The 15,524-nt window shown below is 39.7% G+C and overlaps 1 protein-coding gene and 1 long non-coding RNA gene across 5 annotated transcripts in view; one reads left to right on the top strand and one right to left on the bottom strand.

The window, feature by feature from the left end:
- The window catches only part of CLTC (clathrin heavy chain), a 66,167-nt gene extending 60,004 nt beyond the window's left edge, over positions 1–6,163 (bottom strand). Inside the window, exon 1 of one of the 4 annotated variants that reach the window (XM_073797566.1) lies at positions 5,795–6,163. In XM_073797566.1, coding sequence (XP_073653667.1) covers positions 5,795–5,836 — 42 coding nt within the window. In that variant the 5' untranslated portion in view covers positions 5,837–6,163. The remainder of the gene's footprint in view (positions 1–5,794) is intronic. The other 3 variants (XM_033846650.2, XM_073797565.1, XM_033846649.2) reach the window with 3 other exon arrangements.
- Positions 5,180–6,173, top strand: LOC141277343 (uncharacterized). The gene is made up of 2 exons (XR_012328579.1): positions 5,180–5,554; positions 5,769–6,173. It is a non-coding gene; the product is annotated as an uncharacterized lncRNA (long non-coding RNA).
- The last annotated feature ends 9,351 nt before the right edge of the window (positions 6,174–15,524 follow it).

Here is a 15,524-nt window from a genome sequence, read left to right as displayed (position 1 = left end):
TAAGGCATAGAAAATCCAGGTGTTGGTTCACTGGCCCCTAATTTTCTCATAAAAACTACTGACCTAAAAACATACTAGTAGAATGTATACATCAAAGAACACCACAGCATACATACAAATTATACAGATCATTCACCAAATGAGGCAATGTGCCACAATGAAAGAAGAGCAAATATTACCACCCACTCACTAGCTGTGTGACTCTACAGGTTAACTGCTATGAACTTCAGTTTCCCCATCTGCAAAATAAGGCTAACCCTACCTACCTGAAGGGATGTTCTTGCCAATCAAATGAGATCATGAACATAAAAGATTTAGCAGAGGTCTTGGCACACAGTAGGTGCTCAAATAGCTATAATGGTCAATTTATTCTGATCTTGTAGATTTCAGGACAATTAGGATTTGATGAATAGTTATTCCCTCTGAACTAGGATAAACTATCATAAATTATGTAAACTATCTTAAATTATATCTTTCATAACACAAAAGAAGAGACACAAAAATCTGAGTCTGACAGATGGGTTTTGCATAATACATTCAGATCCAAGCCTCCTGCCACCCCCTGAGTTAAGAGCATTAGCCTCAGGCACTTGGCCAAGTAAGGGTGGGGGAAAAAAAGAAAAGATACCCAAGAACTGGAAACTTTGCTACGGCTTAGAATTTGATTTTATGAAATAGCTTTAGCATGGCTATGTAAATAAATTTTAAAAAACAGCCTTGTTCTAATATGAAGGACTAAAATATCAGCTATGAACTCACTTCCTATCTAAGTGAGAACATACACCTCTGCACTACCATCTTATAGGACATATAAATACTAACAAAGGCCTGACTGGCATTCCAGGTGGGTAATTTATCAGCTGTGGTTTATCAGGAGTCTGACCAAGGAACACTAATTAAAGATGTACCAACGGCACATGTGAGCACTCACGGGCTATTATAAAAGATTAATTAAAATTTTTTCTTCCTTTTGAGCAGTTTCAGAGCAGAATCAATTTTGTGTCATATGAATATTTGTATTAAATCCTGCACAATATCAAACATTCAGTAACATCCATGGTTACAATTATGTGTGGACAGCCTCTGCCAACTAATCAATGCAAGCACAAATGCAAGCTGCAGTCAGTTTTGTTCACCACTTTGTCCCGAGTGTAACATAATTGTTGGTATATAGTAAATATTCAAATCTCAGGTGAGTACCAAATATTTATAAACCATAAAAATCTAGGTCTTAAATCTGCAAAATAAAATGTTGTCACTGGTTAAGAGATAGATACCTGAATAGAATATACTGGACAAAAATTATATAGCCAACAATTAATACCCTTCAAATGCTACACCAAGTACTTTCACATACATGATCTCAGATCTTCACGGTAACTTTGTGAGGTAGTACACATATTTTACAGAGAAAAAGGAGCAAGAGGTTAGTCTTAACCTGCCTTCTCCAATACTGTAGCGACATTTCACAAGCCACATGTGGTTCTGAGAACTTCAAATGTGGCTACTCTGACTCAATTTTCAAGTTTAAGTTAATTAAAATTAAATAGTAATTCAACTTTAAGTTAATTAAAATTAAATAGTAACTGTTAATCGAGTCAATTATGGAAAACTTATGTTTGGAACAACCTACATGTGCAAACCTGCTTTTTCAACTGTAAATTTTATGAACGCTAAATACAGGTCAAATATATCCAATGAAAATAGGGTCTGAATTGAGATGTGCTCTAAGTGTAAAATACACAGCAGATTTTGAAAATTCAGTACCCCCCAAAAAGGAATGTAAAATATCTCATCTGAAAAGTTTATACTGATTGCATGGTGAAATTATAACATTTGGGGTACACTGAGTTAAATGAGACATTAATTTCACCTGTTTTTTACTTTTAATATGGCCACTAGAAAATGTAAAATTACAGATGTGGCTCATATTTTTCTACTGGATGGAACTGGTCTCAACAACCTCCAAACCCCTGATCTGTCTACTATATGGCATCATTAACCACATGTTAAACCAGAAGAGAAGTCACCTTCTCAAGGAAAAGTCCAACAGATAAAACAGCACACTAGGATACTAATAACTTCTCCTCTTAAGGTCAATCATTATTTTTCTTCAAAATATTTAGTGTCAGAAGACCTAGGTTCAAATCCCACTCTGACAGGTTCCCTAGGGCACTAGTTTGAGTCTCACTTTCTCCTACTGTTTAAGAAGGATATCTGGGGGAATTAGATGAAGACGTGGAAGCACCCAGCCACATTCATAGGACACAACAGACTCTCAGAAGAAAGTCTGCTGCTCCTTCCATTCACTAGTCACTGTTCATAATCACTTCCCAAAAGAGACAGTATTCAACCAACACTTTCTATTAGTGAATGTTTTAATTTTAGTAACAAAATGTTCTAAACATAGAAATATAGGTGGCCAGATAAATCTTCACTCTTAAAAAGCACATCAGAATGGCCTGTAATTGCGCAGTCCCATGTCGTAGTCAATAGCTTTATGTAGCTATTTACATTTACATTAATTGAAAAGAAATAAAAGTAAAAATTTAGTCCCTCAGTCACAATAACCACATTTCAAGTGCTCAATATGGCTATGTAGCTAGTATAAATTTTCATCATGGAAGAAAGTTCTATTGGATAGTAACTCTCAAAAAGCAAAAGCCACGCAGTAACAAAGACAGAAAAACATCCTGTTAAATATAATTCAAATATCATTAAGTTAAGGTTCCTGAAATCATGTATTTCACTGCACACCAAAATGAAAATGATTGTGATTCTACACACAGTTTCAGGCCTTAAATTATTTCCTAAACAGAGTGAAAGCACATTCACTAGAATTAGCCACACCCCTTTAAGTTGAGTAAACTGACCATTAGGAAAATTCTGAAAACCTTGATACATCTTAAACTCGGAAGCTATTCCTAAAGTAGACTGCAACATAATTCCAAGCAGTATGCCTCTTCCAGGAAGTACGGTTAAGCATATAACATATCCCAGTAATACTCAGCATTGCTTTCTCTTTGCAAATTAAAATAATCATAGCAAGAACCCCTACCATTGAATGCACAACACATTTATGGATCAAAGGGAAAAGAGCAGGGTTGGGAGACTTGATTTCAGACCCAAAGAACCCGGGAATACAGCAGAATATGTCAATTGGCATAAAGATACTTAATAAGCCAAGAAATCAGAGTTGCAGGCAACACTATAGGTAGCCTAGGATTTTTTTCAGAACCTGCAATCCTAGCAAAATCTTGCTCAAATAGGCACTCATCTGTTCACTGCTATCAGCCTCAACATCCTAAAAAAGAAATAAAAACTCCTTTATAACTTAAAATATTAAGCTTCATTTGATGTACTTCTGAGTCCTTGATGACAGACCCTTCAGCTGGCCAAAGTAGTTCCATGGTATAAAAATAAATTTATTTACAGTTCACGCTTTGAAGATTTCACAGGTTAACTCTACACCAAGTTCCTCAATTCTTGTTCCCAATTTTTATCCTAAGTGTTTCAGAAAGTTTTCTGCTACTTAGCAAACTGGCAGGGGCTGAGAGGTCAAAGACCTAAGTTGCCAATTAAAATAATCCTTATTAATTTTTATACAGCAAGGGATAAAAATGAAAAGTCAGGAATTATATTATCCTGGAAGAGGTTGGTGACTGGGGCTCTGCACAATAATTAATCATTATCAGCTTGAGTACACAGTCACCAAAGCACGCTTAAACTTAGTCATGGCATATATACTACTCCAAAAACTGAATGACTGAATTCTTCAAGTTTATTTGCAAAGCAACTTTATATGCAACTCTTCAAGTATTTGAGAAGGAAATGGCTTCACTCAAGTGTCTGCAAAAACTCTGAACCACTTAGAAATCAGACCCATATTAAATCTGTCTTCAATCAGTGACATGGTTGGAGTCCAGTCTTTGGGATTATTCAACAACCTTGTCTCCTCATTAATAGAAATGGAAAACTATTGCTCAAACCACCAACAGTCAAGAAACAAGATTTACTAGCGGGCTATATCTGTTTTGTAAAGTAAACAGCAACTATAACTGCTTTTCTTGTGTATGATTTTACACACTTTTGTCTGCAGGAAGATTATATTCCAGAAGCACTTGAGTGTCAGGACAAGGTTGTGTTTTCCCCTCACACTCAAAAACGTTATTTTCCTAACACTCCACATTCAACAGAAGTAACCACAGCAATACAAATTTGGATGGAGCATAAACAAAAACTTCTGTGTCCATTCTGTCACAATGTTTTTTAACCTTTTGTAAAATAGTGTTCTATTACATCAGATGAGTTATCTGAAAACCAAAAATGACTGAATAAAGTACATTACTTAACTCATTTTTTGAGTAAAGATTTATAATTCATTACATTTCAAGACAAAGAAGCCTTGCTGATGCAAGCAAAGGTGATACCTGTAAAAAAAATGAAATCATGTTGATAGCCAGAATATTAAACCTTTTAATTAACATTTATTTATTGTTATAACAATGTCAGAAAGTAAACAGCCTTCAATGGTAAAGTGTCCAAGAGGCCACTAGTATTAGTGTCATGTCAAACCACTGGCATCTCTTATCATTACGAATTAGTCCTTCAAATGACTGAGCTGAGACAGACCTCTTTAAGGAGGTAATTAGAAAGAAAGCGTACTTTATTAATAAATTATTTCAGCCAAAGTAAAACCAGATTGGTGAACCAGGAAAATCAGAAGCTTAGAAGAGACTTAATTCAGTCAAGTCCTCCAATGATCACCTGCCCGGGCCCGCTACGGGCAAGCTGCCAGATAAGACAGTCTGTTGCCTACAGGATAATGCACCATGGGGAAGAACTCTAGAACCTACTAAAGGAAACCAATTACAGACCAAATAACCTTGCGTATCTCAGGGCAGGTGTGCTCTATCCCCAGGGGTCGTTCAATTCCATGCAATCCTGAGGAAAGTACTCACGCCAAGCCAACTAGCTGCTCCAAAGATAACCTCTGAACAACTCTTTTCTCCCTTCTAGAACCGAAGAGGGGATAAAAGCCGCACCATGCCCAGAGACATCAAGAAAGTGAAAAAAGGCGAGTCCCCTTAGGAACCTTGACCCCACGCACTCTGAAATTGACACCGCCCTGAGAAATACGTTCCCCCATTCTATCCTCTTTTTTTTTTCCTTCAGTGAGCTTCCCAGTTCCTACTGCCTCGGGGAAGGCAAGAGAGGAGCCACTGCCGTTCTCCGCATGCCCGGGGAAGGTGCCTTTCCCGTTGAGAGCCGCAGAGGGAGGAAGAAAAAAGGTTGCCTCTCCCCAACCCACCCGCGCCACAACTCCCGGGTGCAGACACGATGGGGGAAAGGGAAGAGGGCAATGGGAGGTGACAGCCTGCGCTGCCCTAGGGGAAGAGAATTCTTGCTCCGGAAGAAACGCGGGAGAACGCCCCCCCCCCCCACGCCCCGCAACGTACCCAAATGAATGAACTGAATAAAACCGGGGTGGAAGGGTTATTATACGCAGTTCTTGCCATCCAGGAAGCGAAGATAGAGAGGCCTTCAAACCCAGGTATGGCCTCACTGCCCTATGCACCCCGACTCGCTTCCTTTCCACCCAAGCCCCACATCATTTAACCCTTCAAGCTTTCCAAGATAGTGCCCCATCCTCCATCTACCCCAGGAACCGATACCACCACCACCACCATCCCCCCTCCCCCCGGTTCTCCTCTTTTTGCTTGGGCTCAGACTCCAGCTTCTTCCTTCCTACCTCCCTCTTTCCACAGCCCTCACTAGCTCGGGCCCACCGCACCTGAAGATGCTCCTGAAAACGAATTGGCAGAATCTGGGCCATGGCGCTGTCGGGGGTGTATGGTCTCCTCCTGTCACTGGGGCTGTGGGGCAGTGGCTGCCCGGGCTCTCCAAGGGAGAGGAGGAGAAGGGGGAGGGGGGAGGCTGGGCTCAGCAGGAGAGTCTCCGGGGACGCAGGAAACTGGCAGGCAGACGAAAGAGCTCAGGTCGGGGGCGGAGGCTCCAGGGTCCGCGAGAGCCGCAATGGCGGAACCGGGCGCAGCGCAGACTCCGGAAACGGTTTAGCCCTGCGGAAGGATCCTGGCGACAGAACTCCGCCCAGGTCACCTCACCCCCTCCGCCTTATGTACTCCTCCACGGAGCGCCGCGATGCATCGGAGCGCAGGAATTCGGAGCGTGGGGCGCAGGGCGCTGAGGGCCTCGCTTACTGCTGCGACACGGAGATAAATAGAGGAATCGGAGGGACTACTTTTTGTTTTATCACCTTCCCCAGCCGCCTGCTTTTCCCTCCCCCCCCTTTTTTTTCCACATTTTGCCACATCATGCGACTAGGGGCGACCAACGTCATTTCCGTGGGCGCTTTGGGTCTCACCCACGTACTTCCGGGTGCACGTGATGCTGGTCAGGAAAGGTCTGCTAATTGCTGCCGGAATGCAGAGCGAGTTCTAGGGAAGTGCGGCGTCTCCTGGGAATGAGGTGGCTGTTGGGCCGCCTTGAGGAATGGCGGTGCTGCTCCCTTTCCCAGTGGGCCCTGCGTATTTAAACGTAGTCCCTTACGAAGGGGACGTGGCGTGGGCAGATGGGCCCAGCCTCCCGCCCTCTCCGTGACTCAGGGAAACGGCCCCCCTGCAGAGCGCTCTTGGCAGCCGGCTGCAGCGCTCCTCCCCCGCCTAGTCTCTTGTGGTGGGTGGTTTGTTATAGCCCAGGGAGGGGGGCACTGAAACACTGAAATGGGGTTTAAAAATCCTATCTGTCCTTACGCACGCCCTTCTGAGGGTTGGAGAAGCTGACGCTTAGGTTCTAACAGAACTAGTAGTCTCTTGGGACGTTAAACAATTGACTCAAAGGGCAGTGAAGGCCATTTATGAGGTATCTCAAACTGGCCTTGTGATAGCCTTTCTTAACGTTTCTGCGGACATTTTGGCGGATGTACATATATATGGGTCTAGCTGAGAAATTTGGTGAAGAATTTGAGTGTCATAAATACGCTAAAAAATTGGACTAAAATTATAGCAGGATTTTTTTTTCCAGCCATATCAAATAATTAATGAGCCTCAAAGATTTAGATAATTAGGTTAAAGGTGGTTTGTAAAACCTTAATGTTTTTCCTCGGTGTGGCTAAGGTACACTCTTGGAGAAAGGGATTAACTATTAGCGCTGTATTTCAGTGGGACCTCCTCAACAGTGTAAACTAGCAGTGTTTGGGAATGCAAACGCTTCAAAGCTGGGGGCATCGTGTCTTCTAACAGCATTAAGGTATCTACGGTATTCATTATCGATTAATAATCTTACCAGTACTTTATTGCTAAAGTATAAGCTGTAATAATATTTCATAATAGCACAAATACAATAAAGCATAAAAGAATTTCGTTCCATGCTTTTCATCTTAAAGAGATGTGATTGCTGTTCCAGAAAGATCCTGAGGAAGAATTCAAGTACACATTATTTTTAGTAACCTTTCCAGTTAAACAGAAAACTCTATTAGGTATACAATAATTTTGTGTGTTAAGCAGTTTTGCTGAGAATTTGCTTAATCATTTAAATTGCTTTTAATGTTTTTCCCAAAGTATACCTCACATACCGAGGGTGAGAGAATCTTTGGCAGTTAAGAGAGCAGACAGAGACTGTTGGGCAAAGAAAAGCCTTGCCACCATGTCATCAGAGTGAATATTTATGCTTGGCAAAATTTCATTATGTTTTGTTAAGCCAAATACTTGAAGATGTTCTGTATTCTGCAGCATTCGAAATGACCTTTCTAATACCACTTTAATAGTATAGCTACTTTGAATCTTTTTTGGAAGTATACAAATTCTAAATTAAAAATCTAAAGGAGTTACTGTTTTATTACAGTTAAAGCAGTAGCTTAATCAAGTTACATTTCCAATCTCAGAATCTGGGTTACAAGAGCTATATTATGAACTGGCCACCAAAATTTTCTTTCTTAATACCTGTCTTGCATTTTCAGACAGACCTGTAATTTTAAAGACGTTGAGAATCCGCAAAGCAATTGATTTTAGCTTGGATATTTGGTGTGGAATATCGAACCAAAACTGCACTGAGAGTGACTGCTGTGTCATCACACAGAAATCTAATGAATGCGTTGTTTTCAGAATCATTTAGAGAGAAGAAAAATAGATTACAGTATACCAGCTCATTTTGAACACTTTCCTTCAAATCAATAACTCCAAAAATTTTCAAGAGAAAAAAATGTACTACATGATAAACGTTAAAAAAAAAACCAACCCAAAACCCAAACCAATGCCTTTTAAAGATTAATGATTTTGGCTGAGGTAATGAGAGAGCTTTTTATGGTAGCACACTGTTTTTGCTAAAGGTGTAGAGGCAGGACAAAAGGTTGTCAATACTTGGTTTAGAAGCCCAGAAGGCTGAATCATTGTTAACGGTTACCTGAACAGTAACTGAATGCCTTTGTTTTCAGGCACTACCTTAAGTTAGAGAAGGTAGGGAAAAAAAAAAAGTTTTCTGGTTTATTAGGTTATCTGACTATGACAAAGTCTTTTAATAAGGCTATAAATGTATTATCATCATGGCTTTTGGTTTCAGAAAATGTTTTAGTAAAGTAGCCATGTTAATAAATCGTCCAATTCTTTGAATTTGAAGGTATTTTTAGCAGAATATTCAATAGTAGGTCCTTGCTCTGAGTCACAGCAAGTGCCATTAGCAAAAACTGCATTGCTCATCTGCTATTTTGAGGAATGCCAGTTTCTCAAAACCTATACAAGAAAACTTTATTGTGTCCCTAATTTTATATTTTATGCCAGGACCTGTTTTACATATATGTACATATATATATATCCTCCAATGGGAATGACACATCAGAAAAACTTTTCATTGTAGGATTCCGCTGTAGTTTTTCATCTTCAAGCAACCCTGGATTTAAGGCCCCTGCCTTTTAACTTGACCTTTTAAAAACAGCGTGAACTAGCTGCATTGCAAAAGCCACAAAGTAAAGGCGTTTCTCAAACATTAAGAGATTAATTTTAAAGCAGAAGTTTAAACCCAACCCACTGTACCAAATATTTAAAGTTCAGATTTTAATGAAACCAAGAGGGATATACTGTAGCATTACCTAAATAAGATGAGTGGTTTTGCCATTTAAACGGCATCTTTGAGAAACATCTCAGCCCCCTAGGGCCACTGATATGAATCCCAGCAGGATTAGATAAAGACCCTATCAAAGGCCAATAAGTGGCTCAGGTATCAGTCAACATAAATAACCACTTTATTTTGGTCCTGTACAAGGCACTGATTATAGGCAAAGCTCACCCAAAAAAAACATTTACAAAGCAAGAAGAAAATTTTCACGGTCTTATATTAGTATGAAATGGACCTTAACTTAAACTCAGTTATCACTCACTGCTCAGGCTTGTGCTAAACCTAATTTATATACACAAGTTTTATAATGTGTCATGGACAGCAATAACATCTGTAGTGAATCTATTCTGTGTCAGGATCAAGCATGTTCCAAGTGAACAGTCAAGACTAGCCCTGTGGAAATACAATCTGGAATCTAGCATATTATATTGGCCCCTCCCATGTTTTCTAAAGGTTAAATCAGATCCCAGCAGAGGAATGAAGTAGCTCATAACATTACCTTAAAAAGTCATTTCAGGAAAGTTGGTTCAAATATAGTGATACACAGAGCTTTGGGGAAAGAAAAACCAGAAGAGTTATAACACTACTGATCAACAGATGCTAGTCACAACATCCCTTTCAAATGGAAAAACAAAAGGTAAAAGAAGCTTGAGAGGATCTACAGAATGAAAGGGCCATGAGGGCCAGGATGTGGGAATGATTGTTTTGGGCTATTTCCCCCCCTTTCTAAATATGTAGAACTGTCTCTTTTTACCTCCTGGAGTTATTACTGTCTCCAAAGCAGGGTAGAACCCACAACAAACATGTTCTGTCAGCCATCTTAAAATTCTGTCACACTCCAAGGATAGATAGTTCTACAAGTAGCAGTGCACCTATGCACCCTTGTAATGGTGATAAACTCCTCCTCAGAAGAGAATATTAAGGACTGAGATTTGGTAAACAAAGTTTTCGTTAACTCAATAATAGCAAAGTCAAGGAAATGTCATTTACTCGGTCAACAAACACTTCAGTACATAACAGTGAAAAGTTAAATACTTAATGTTAAAATCTTTTGAAAGGCTTTAAAAAATATTTTTATATGGGGAAATAAATTCTGAATCTTAAAGGCCTCAGGTTAATCACTGTGAAGTTTTGGTATACTACTCTTGCTAGTGTATATTTAGCCTGATCTCAATATGTACCAAATATAGGACACACGAGAAATTACTGTTTTTTAAATGCCTTATACCTCAATGTGTCATGGCTGATAAAAGTGCATTATGTAAAACAAACCCAAAGCCTGTTTACGTCCTTTTCCTTGTTGCTCATATTCCAAATAACTGTGAGTTTAATGTTGTACAGTATACAACCATATAATTACTGTTCATTCCATGACACTCCAGTAATGAAAAATACACCGACCTTATTTTTTTCCTACATATTTACTGATTTAAATTTTATTTTTCTTTTCTAAGCCAGCCCTATTAGCACCAAAAGGCATGAAAACGTCTCTAGGTTATGCCACTTTATAAAGTTGGTCACGCAAATATAAAGCTTTCCAAAGGGTGAGAACTAACCTGATAAAGACAGATCTTTATTGTCTCCATATTTTGGGTCTATCAAGCTAAGCCATCAGATCAGATATAGAGATAAGATTATACTCTTCATTACTGCAGAGGCCTTAAAAATACCATTTCTTGAATGGGAACTAGATGGAGTAGCAAACTAGCACACAATGGCAGTCTATAAGTGCTGCACACTGTAAAAAGAAAACCCCAGTCCAAGCTGACTTTCAAATTTTTCTATCTGCAAGAATGAGTGGCACTCAAATTATGCTTCATATGACCTATTTAGTGTTAACCCTAGTTACAGAATTGGAAACCTCAAAACGCTTCATTTTTTAAAAGCCCTTCTCAAGGTGACACTGATAATCTTTCCACTGTTTATCTCTTATTCCTCTCTCCAACCACACAAATTCTGTCTCCTTTTTCATTCTAGTCCAAGTCCTACCCTTACTTAAAAACTCACCTTAAAATCTATTTACCCTACTTCTTAAGCTATTATAGCATTTATCAACTATATTACCTATTTAATTTGAAGCCCAGGCCAACTTATGTTGTTAATAATCACACCTGGAGTTAGCACAACAATCATTTATAAATACCAACCATATACAAAAAGCACCAAATTGTGCTAGGCTGTATTTTGGGTTATCCCATCTTACTTCTTATGATTTAGCTGAGAACCAAGTAATATTAGGTTGAGAAACACATCTTAGATTTTATCTGGACAAATAATATGATTCTTCTCTTTGAAAAATCTTCAATAGCTTCACAAGTTATTTTTTTTATATAAATTTACTTATTTATTTTTTGGCTGAGTTGGGTGTTTGTTGCTGTGCGCGGGCTTTCTCTAGTTGCGGCGAGCAGGGGCCACTCTTTGTTGCGGTGTGCGGGCTTCTCATTGCGGTGGCTTCTCTTTGTTGAGGAGCATAGGCTCTAGGCACACGGGCTGCAGTAGTTGTGGCACGCGGGCTCTAGAGCGCAGGCTCAGTAGTTGTGGCGCACGGGCTTAGTTGATCCGCGGCGTGTGGGATCTTCCCGGACCAGGGCTCAAACCCATGTCCCCTGCATTGGCAGGCAGATTCTTAACCACTGTGCCATCAGGGAAGTCCCCACAAGAGTTTTATATTATTCATATTTTCAGGTTAAAGGAGCAGCGAACAAGTAATACAGGTTACTTTGAAAATCTTTGCGAGAATACAGATTACAAATTACATTTTTTGATTCCTGACATGTTCAATCCTGTCAGCTCTGCTATAAAGAAAAGAAAAAGTTGGGAATTCCCTGGCGGTCCAATGGTTAGGACTCGGTGCTTTCGCTCCTGTGCCCCGGGTTCGATCCCTGGTCAGGAAACTAAGATCCCACAAGCTTCGTGGCGTGGCATGCATGCATGCATGCATAAATAAATAAAAGAAAAAGTAAAAACCAAAAAAATTCAGTATTTCTTGAAATTAAGATCTTTTCTTTCAATTGAAATAATTTGAATTAGAATGGGTTCGTGAAAAGTAGCTTTTCTGGAATAAAGTGCAAGTGGTGAAAAATAAAATCAAAAGAATATTTCCTGGGGCTCCCCTGGTGGCGCAGTGGTTGAGAGTCCGCCTGCCGATGCAGGGGACACAGGTTCGTGCCCCGGTCCGGGAAGATCCCACATGCCGCGGAGCGGCTGGGCCCGTGAGCCATGGCCGCTGAGCCTGCGCGTCCGGAGCCTGTGCTCCGCAATGGTAGAGGCCACAGCAGTGAGAGGCCCGCGTACCGCAAAAAAAAAAAAAAAGAATATTTCCTGACATGTGAAAATTATATGAAATTCAAATTTCATTGTCCATAAAGTTTTATTGGAACACATCCATATCCATTTGTTTATGTACTGTCTATGGCTACTTTTATACTACAACAGCACAGTAGCTGCAACAGAGACTGTATGCCTTGAAAGTCTAAAATACTATCTGGCCCTATCAAATTCAAATCAGTTAATTTCATTAATTTCATTTCTTGTAGACAATTTAAGGAAAAAGAGCTGAATATCTAAATATGTAAATTAACATAATAATGAGGCACTTTTTTGTCTATAATTACGAAAACATTTTTGAGGGACCACAAGACAGGTAAGACAGTACAGTACAGTAAGACAGGTACTTTACAACATTGCTGTTAGGAATGTAAAGTGGTTCATCTGTTCTGCAGAGTAGGCAACAGGAGTCTCAAAAATCGCTTTCACTGATGTAAAGAATTCGACCATAATAACATATCTCAGTTTCATTTCCCTATTGATAGCTATGTATATAATTTTCAATTTTTTACTGCTAGAAACAATGAAGTATATAACATTTTTATAAATGCTGTATGTAACATAAATCATCAAACTGATTCTAAATCTATAGGAGTCAAATTTTACTAGAAACAGAGTATTTTATATACTCTCAGAGAGTTCCTAGGATATAAATTTAAAGTTGGGCTTGCTGGGTCACAGGCTGTGTACATCTTCACTTTTACTAGATATTGCCAAAATGTTCTCTAAAATAAGAGCAATTTATCCTATGACAACACTTTTTAGGCATATATTAATTGTTGCCAATCTGATGGAAAAGAATGGCATCTCACTTATTTTCAACTGCATTACCCGAATTACTAGTAAGATTCAGTATTTTATTTATTGACCATTCAATGTTTCCTTTTATAAAATGACTGACCATGTCTTTTGACCATTTTTCTGTGATAACATTCATCTTCATTTGTTTCTTTTTGTTTCATTTGGTAATTTAAAGGTGAATCATTCTTTTAAGAACAGACTTTTCCATAATCACTACCTTTTCCTCCAAGACTCCTTCTCCTTCTTAACTGGATCCAGTATTCCTCCCATACTACTTTTCTCACAGCCCTCTCAGTAGAAATCAATTCTTCTTATCAACACCATTGTCACAGGGCTTCCCTCGTGGCGCAGTGGTTGAGAATCCGCCTGCCAATGCAGGGGACACAGGTTCGATCCCTGGTCCGGGAAGATCCCACATGCCGTGGAGCAACTAAGCCCATGCGCCACAACTACTGAGCCTGTGCTCTAGAGCCCGTGAGCCACAACTACTGAGCCCGTGTGCCCGTGTGCCCCAACTACTAAGCCTGTGCTCTAGAGCCCATGAGCCACAACTACTGAGCCCGCATGCTGCAACTACTGAAGCCCGTGTGCCTAGAGCCCGTGCTCCGCAATGAGAAGCCCGCACACTGCAACGAAGAGTAGCCCCCGCTCGCCGCAACTATAGAAAGCCCGCGCGCAGCAGCGAAGACCCACCACAGCCAAAAATAAGTAAATAAAATAAATTTATTAAAAAAACAAAAAAATACCATTGTCACAATTACCTTAGAAATGTAATGATGACATTCCCCTCCAACAAATTCATATATAGTACAAAGTAAGTCCAAATTCCATAGTTTGGCTTTCAAAGCCTTCCATAATCTGTCCTCAACCAATATTTTCAACCTATTATTCTATTTATGCTCAATGCACCAAATAAACTAGACTGTTTGCCACCCCTCTCAAATACCCCCTGGGCTTTCTAATTCTCTGTCTTGATTTATGCTGTTCCTAGCAACCAAGTGTTTATTGGAAATTCTTCTTCGAGGAAAGCTCTTCCTTACAATATAATGTCAACAAATAAATACAGTTGACCCTTCAACAACTCGGTGTTTAGGGGTGCCCACCCTCCCAGTATTCGAAAATCGTCGTATAACTTTACAGTCAGACCTCCATATCAATGGTTTTGCATCCTCAGATTCAATCAACCACAGATCATGTAGTACAATACTATACTACGTATTCATTGAAAAAAATAAAAAACATATAACTGGACCCACGCAGTTCAAACCCATGTTGTTCAAGGATCACCTGTATAGGAAAAAAAAAAAAGCACCATTTTGCAACCATAAGAATAAACTGATTCAGGCAAGAATCATCAGTTGATGATAAAAACAGAGGGTAATAATTTATAAGGAACAGGCTATTTCACATAATCTCAAAGTATCCCTCCCACAAATTACTTATTAATTATAAGAATAACTAGACTTGGGACTTCCCTGGTGGCACAGTTGTTAAGAATCCGCTCGCCAATGCAGGGGACACAGGTTCGAGGCCTGGTCCAGGAAGATCCCACATGCCATGGAGCCACTAAGCCTGTGTGCCACAACTACTGAGCCCACGTGCCACAACTACTGAAGCCCACGCACCTAGAGCCCGTGCTCCACAACAAGAGAAGCCACCACAATGAGAGGCCTGTGCACTGCAACGACGAATGCCCCCCCCCCACTCACCACAACTAGAGAGGGCCTGAGTGCAGCAACAAAGACCCAACGCAGCCAAAAATAAATTAATTAATAATAATAAAAAAGAGAGTAACTAGACTGAAGAAATCAAAAACACCCTAACCAATTAATCAAAATTAATATCAGCAATAAGGGGCAAATACCATGTACCTCCAGATTTAATGCCTTGGGAAAGACACTGTATCACTTATGCAGTATTCCAGTCACAAATGCAAAACCATGAGGAAAACATTAGAGAAATCCAAATTGAGGATATACTATAAAATAACTAACCTGTATTATTAAAAAATGTCAAAACTGTTATTCAAATGTTAAATGTGAAAGACAAAAAATACATGTAGGCAAGGACATGGAGAAAAGGGAACCCTTGTACACTGTTGGTGGGAATGTAAGTTGGTACAGCCACTATGGAAAACAGGATGGAGGTTCCTCAATAAATTAAAAATAGAACTGCCATACACCTAGCAATTCCACTTCTGGGTATTTTTCTGAAGAAAACACTAATTTGAAAAACTATATGCAACCCTATGTTCATTGCAGCATTGT

The sequence above is a fragment of the Tursiops truncatus genome, chromosome 20 (genome assembly GCF_011762595.2).
Source record: "Tursiops truncatus isolate mTurTru1 chromosome 20, mTurTru1.mat.Y, whole genome shotgun sequence".
Classification (NCBI taxonomy): domain Eukaryota; kingdom Metazoa; phylum Chordata; class Mammalia; order Artiodactyla; family Delphinidae; genus Tursiops; species Tursiops truncatus.
Note: the sequence above shows the minus strand (reverse complement) of the source record. Positions and strands in the feature narration are given on the sequence as shown.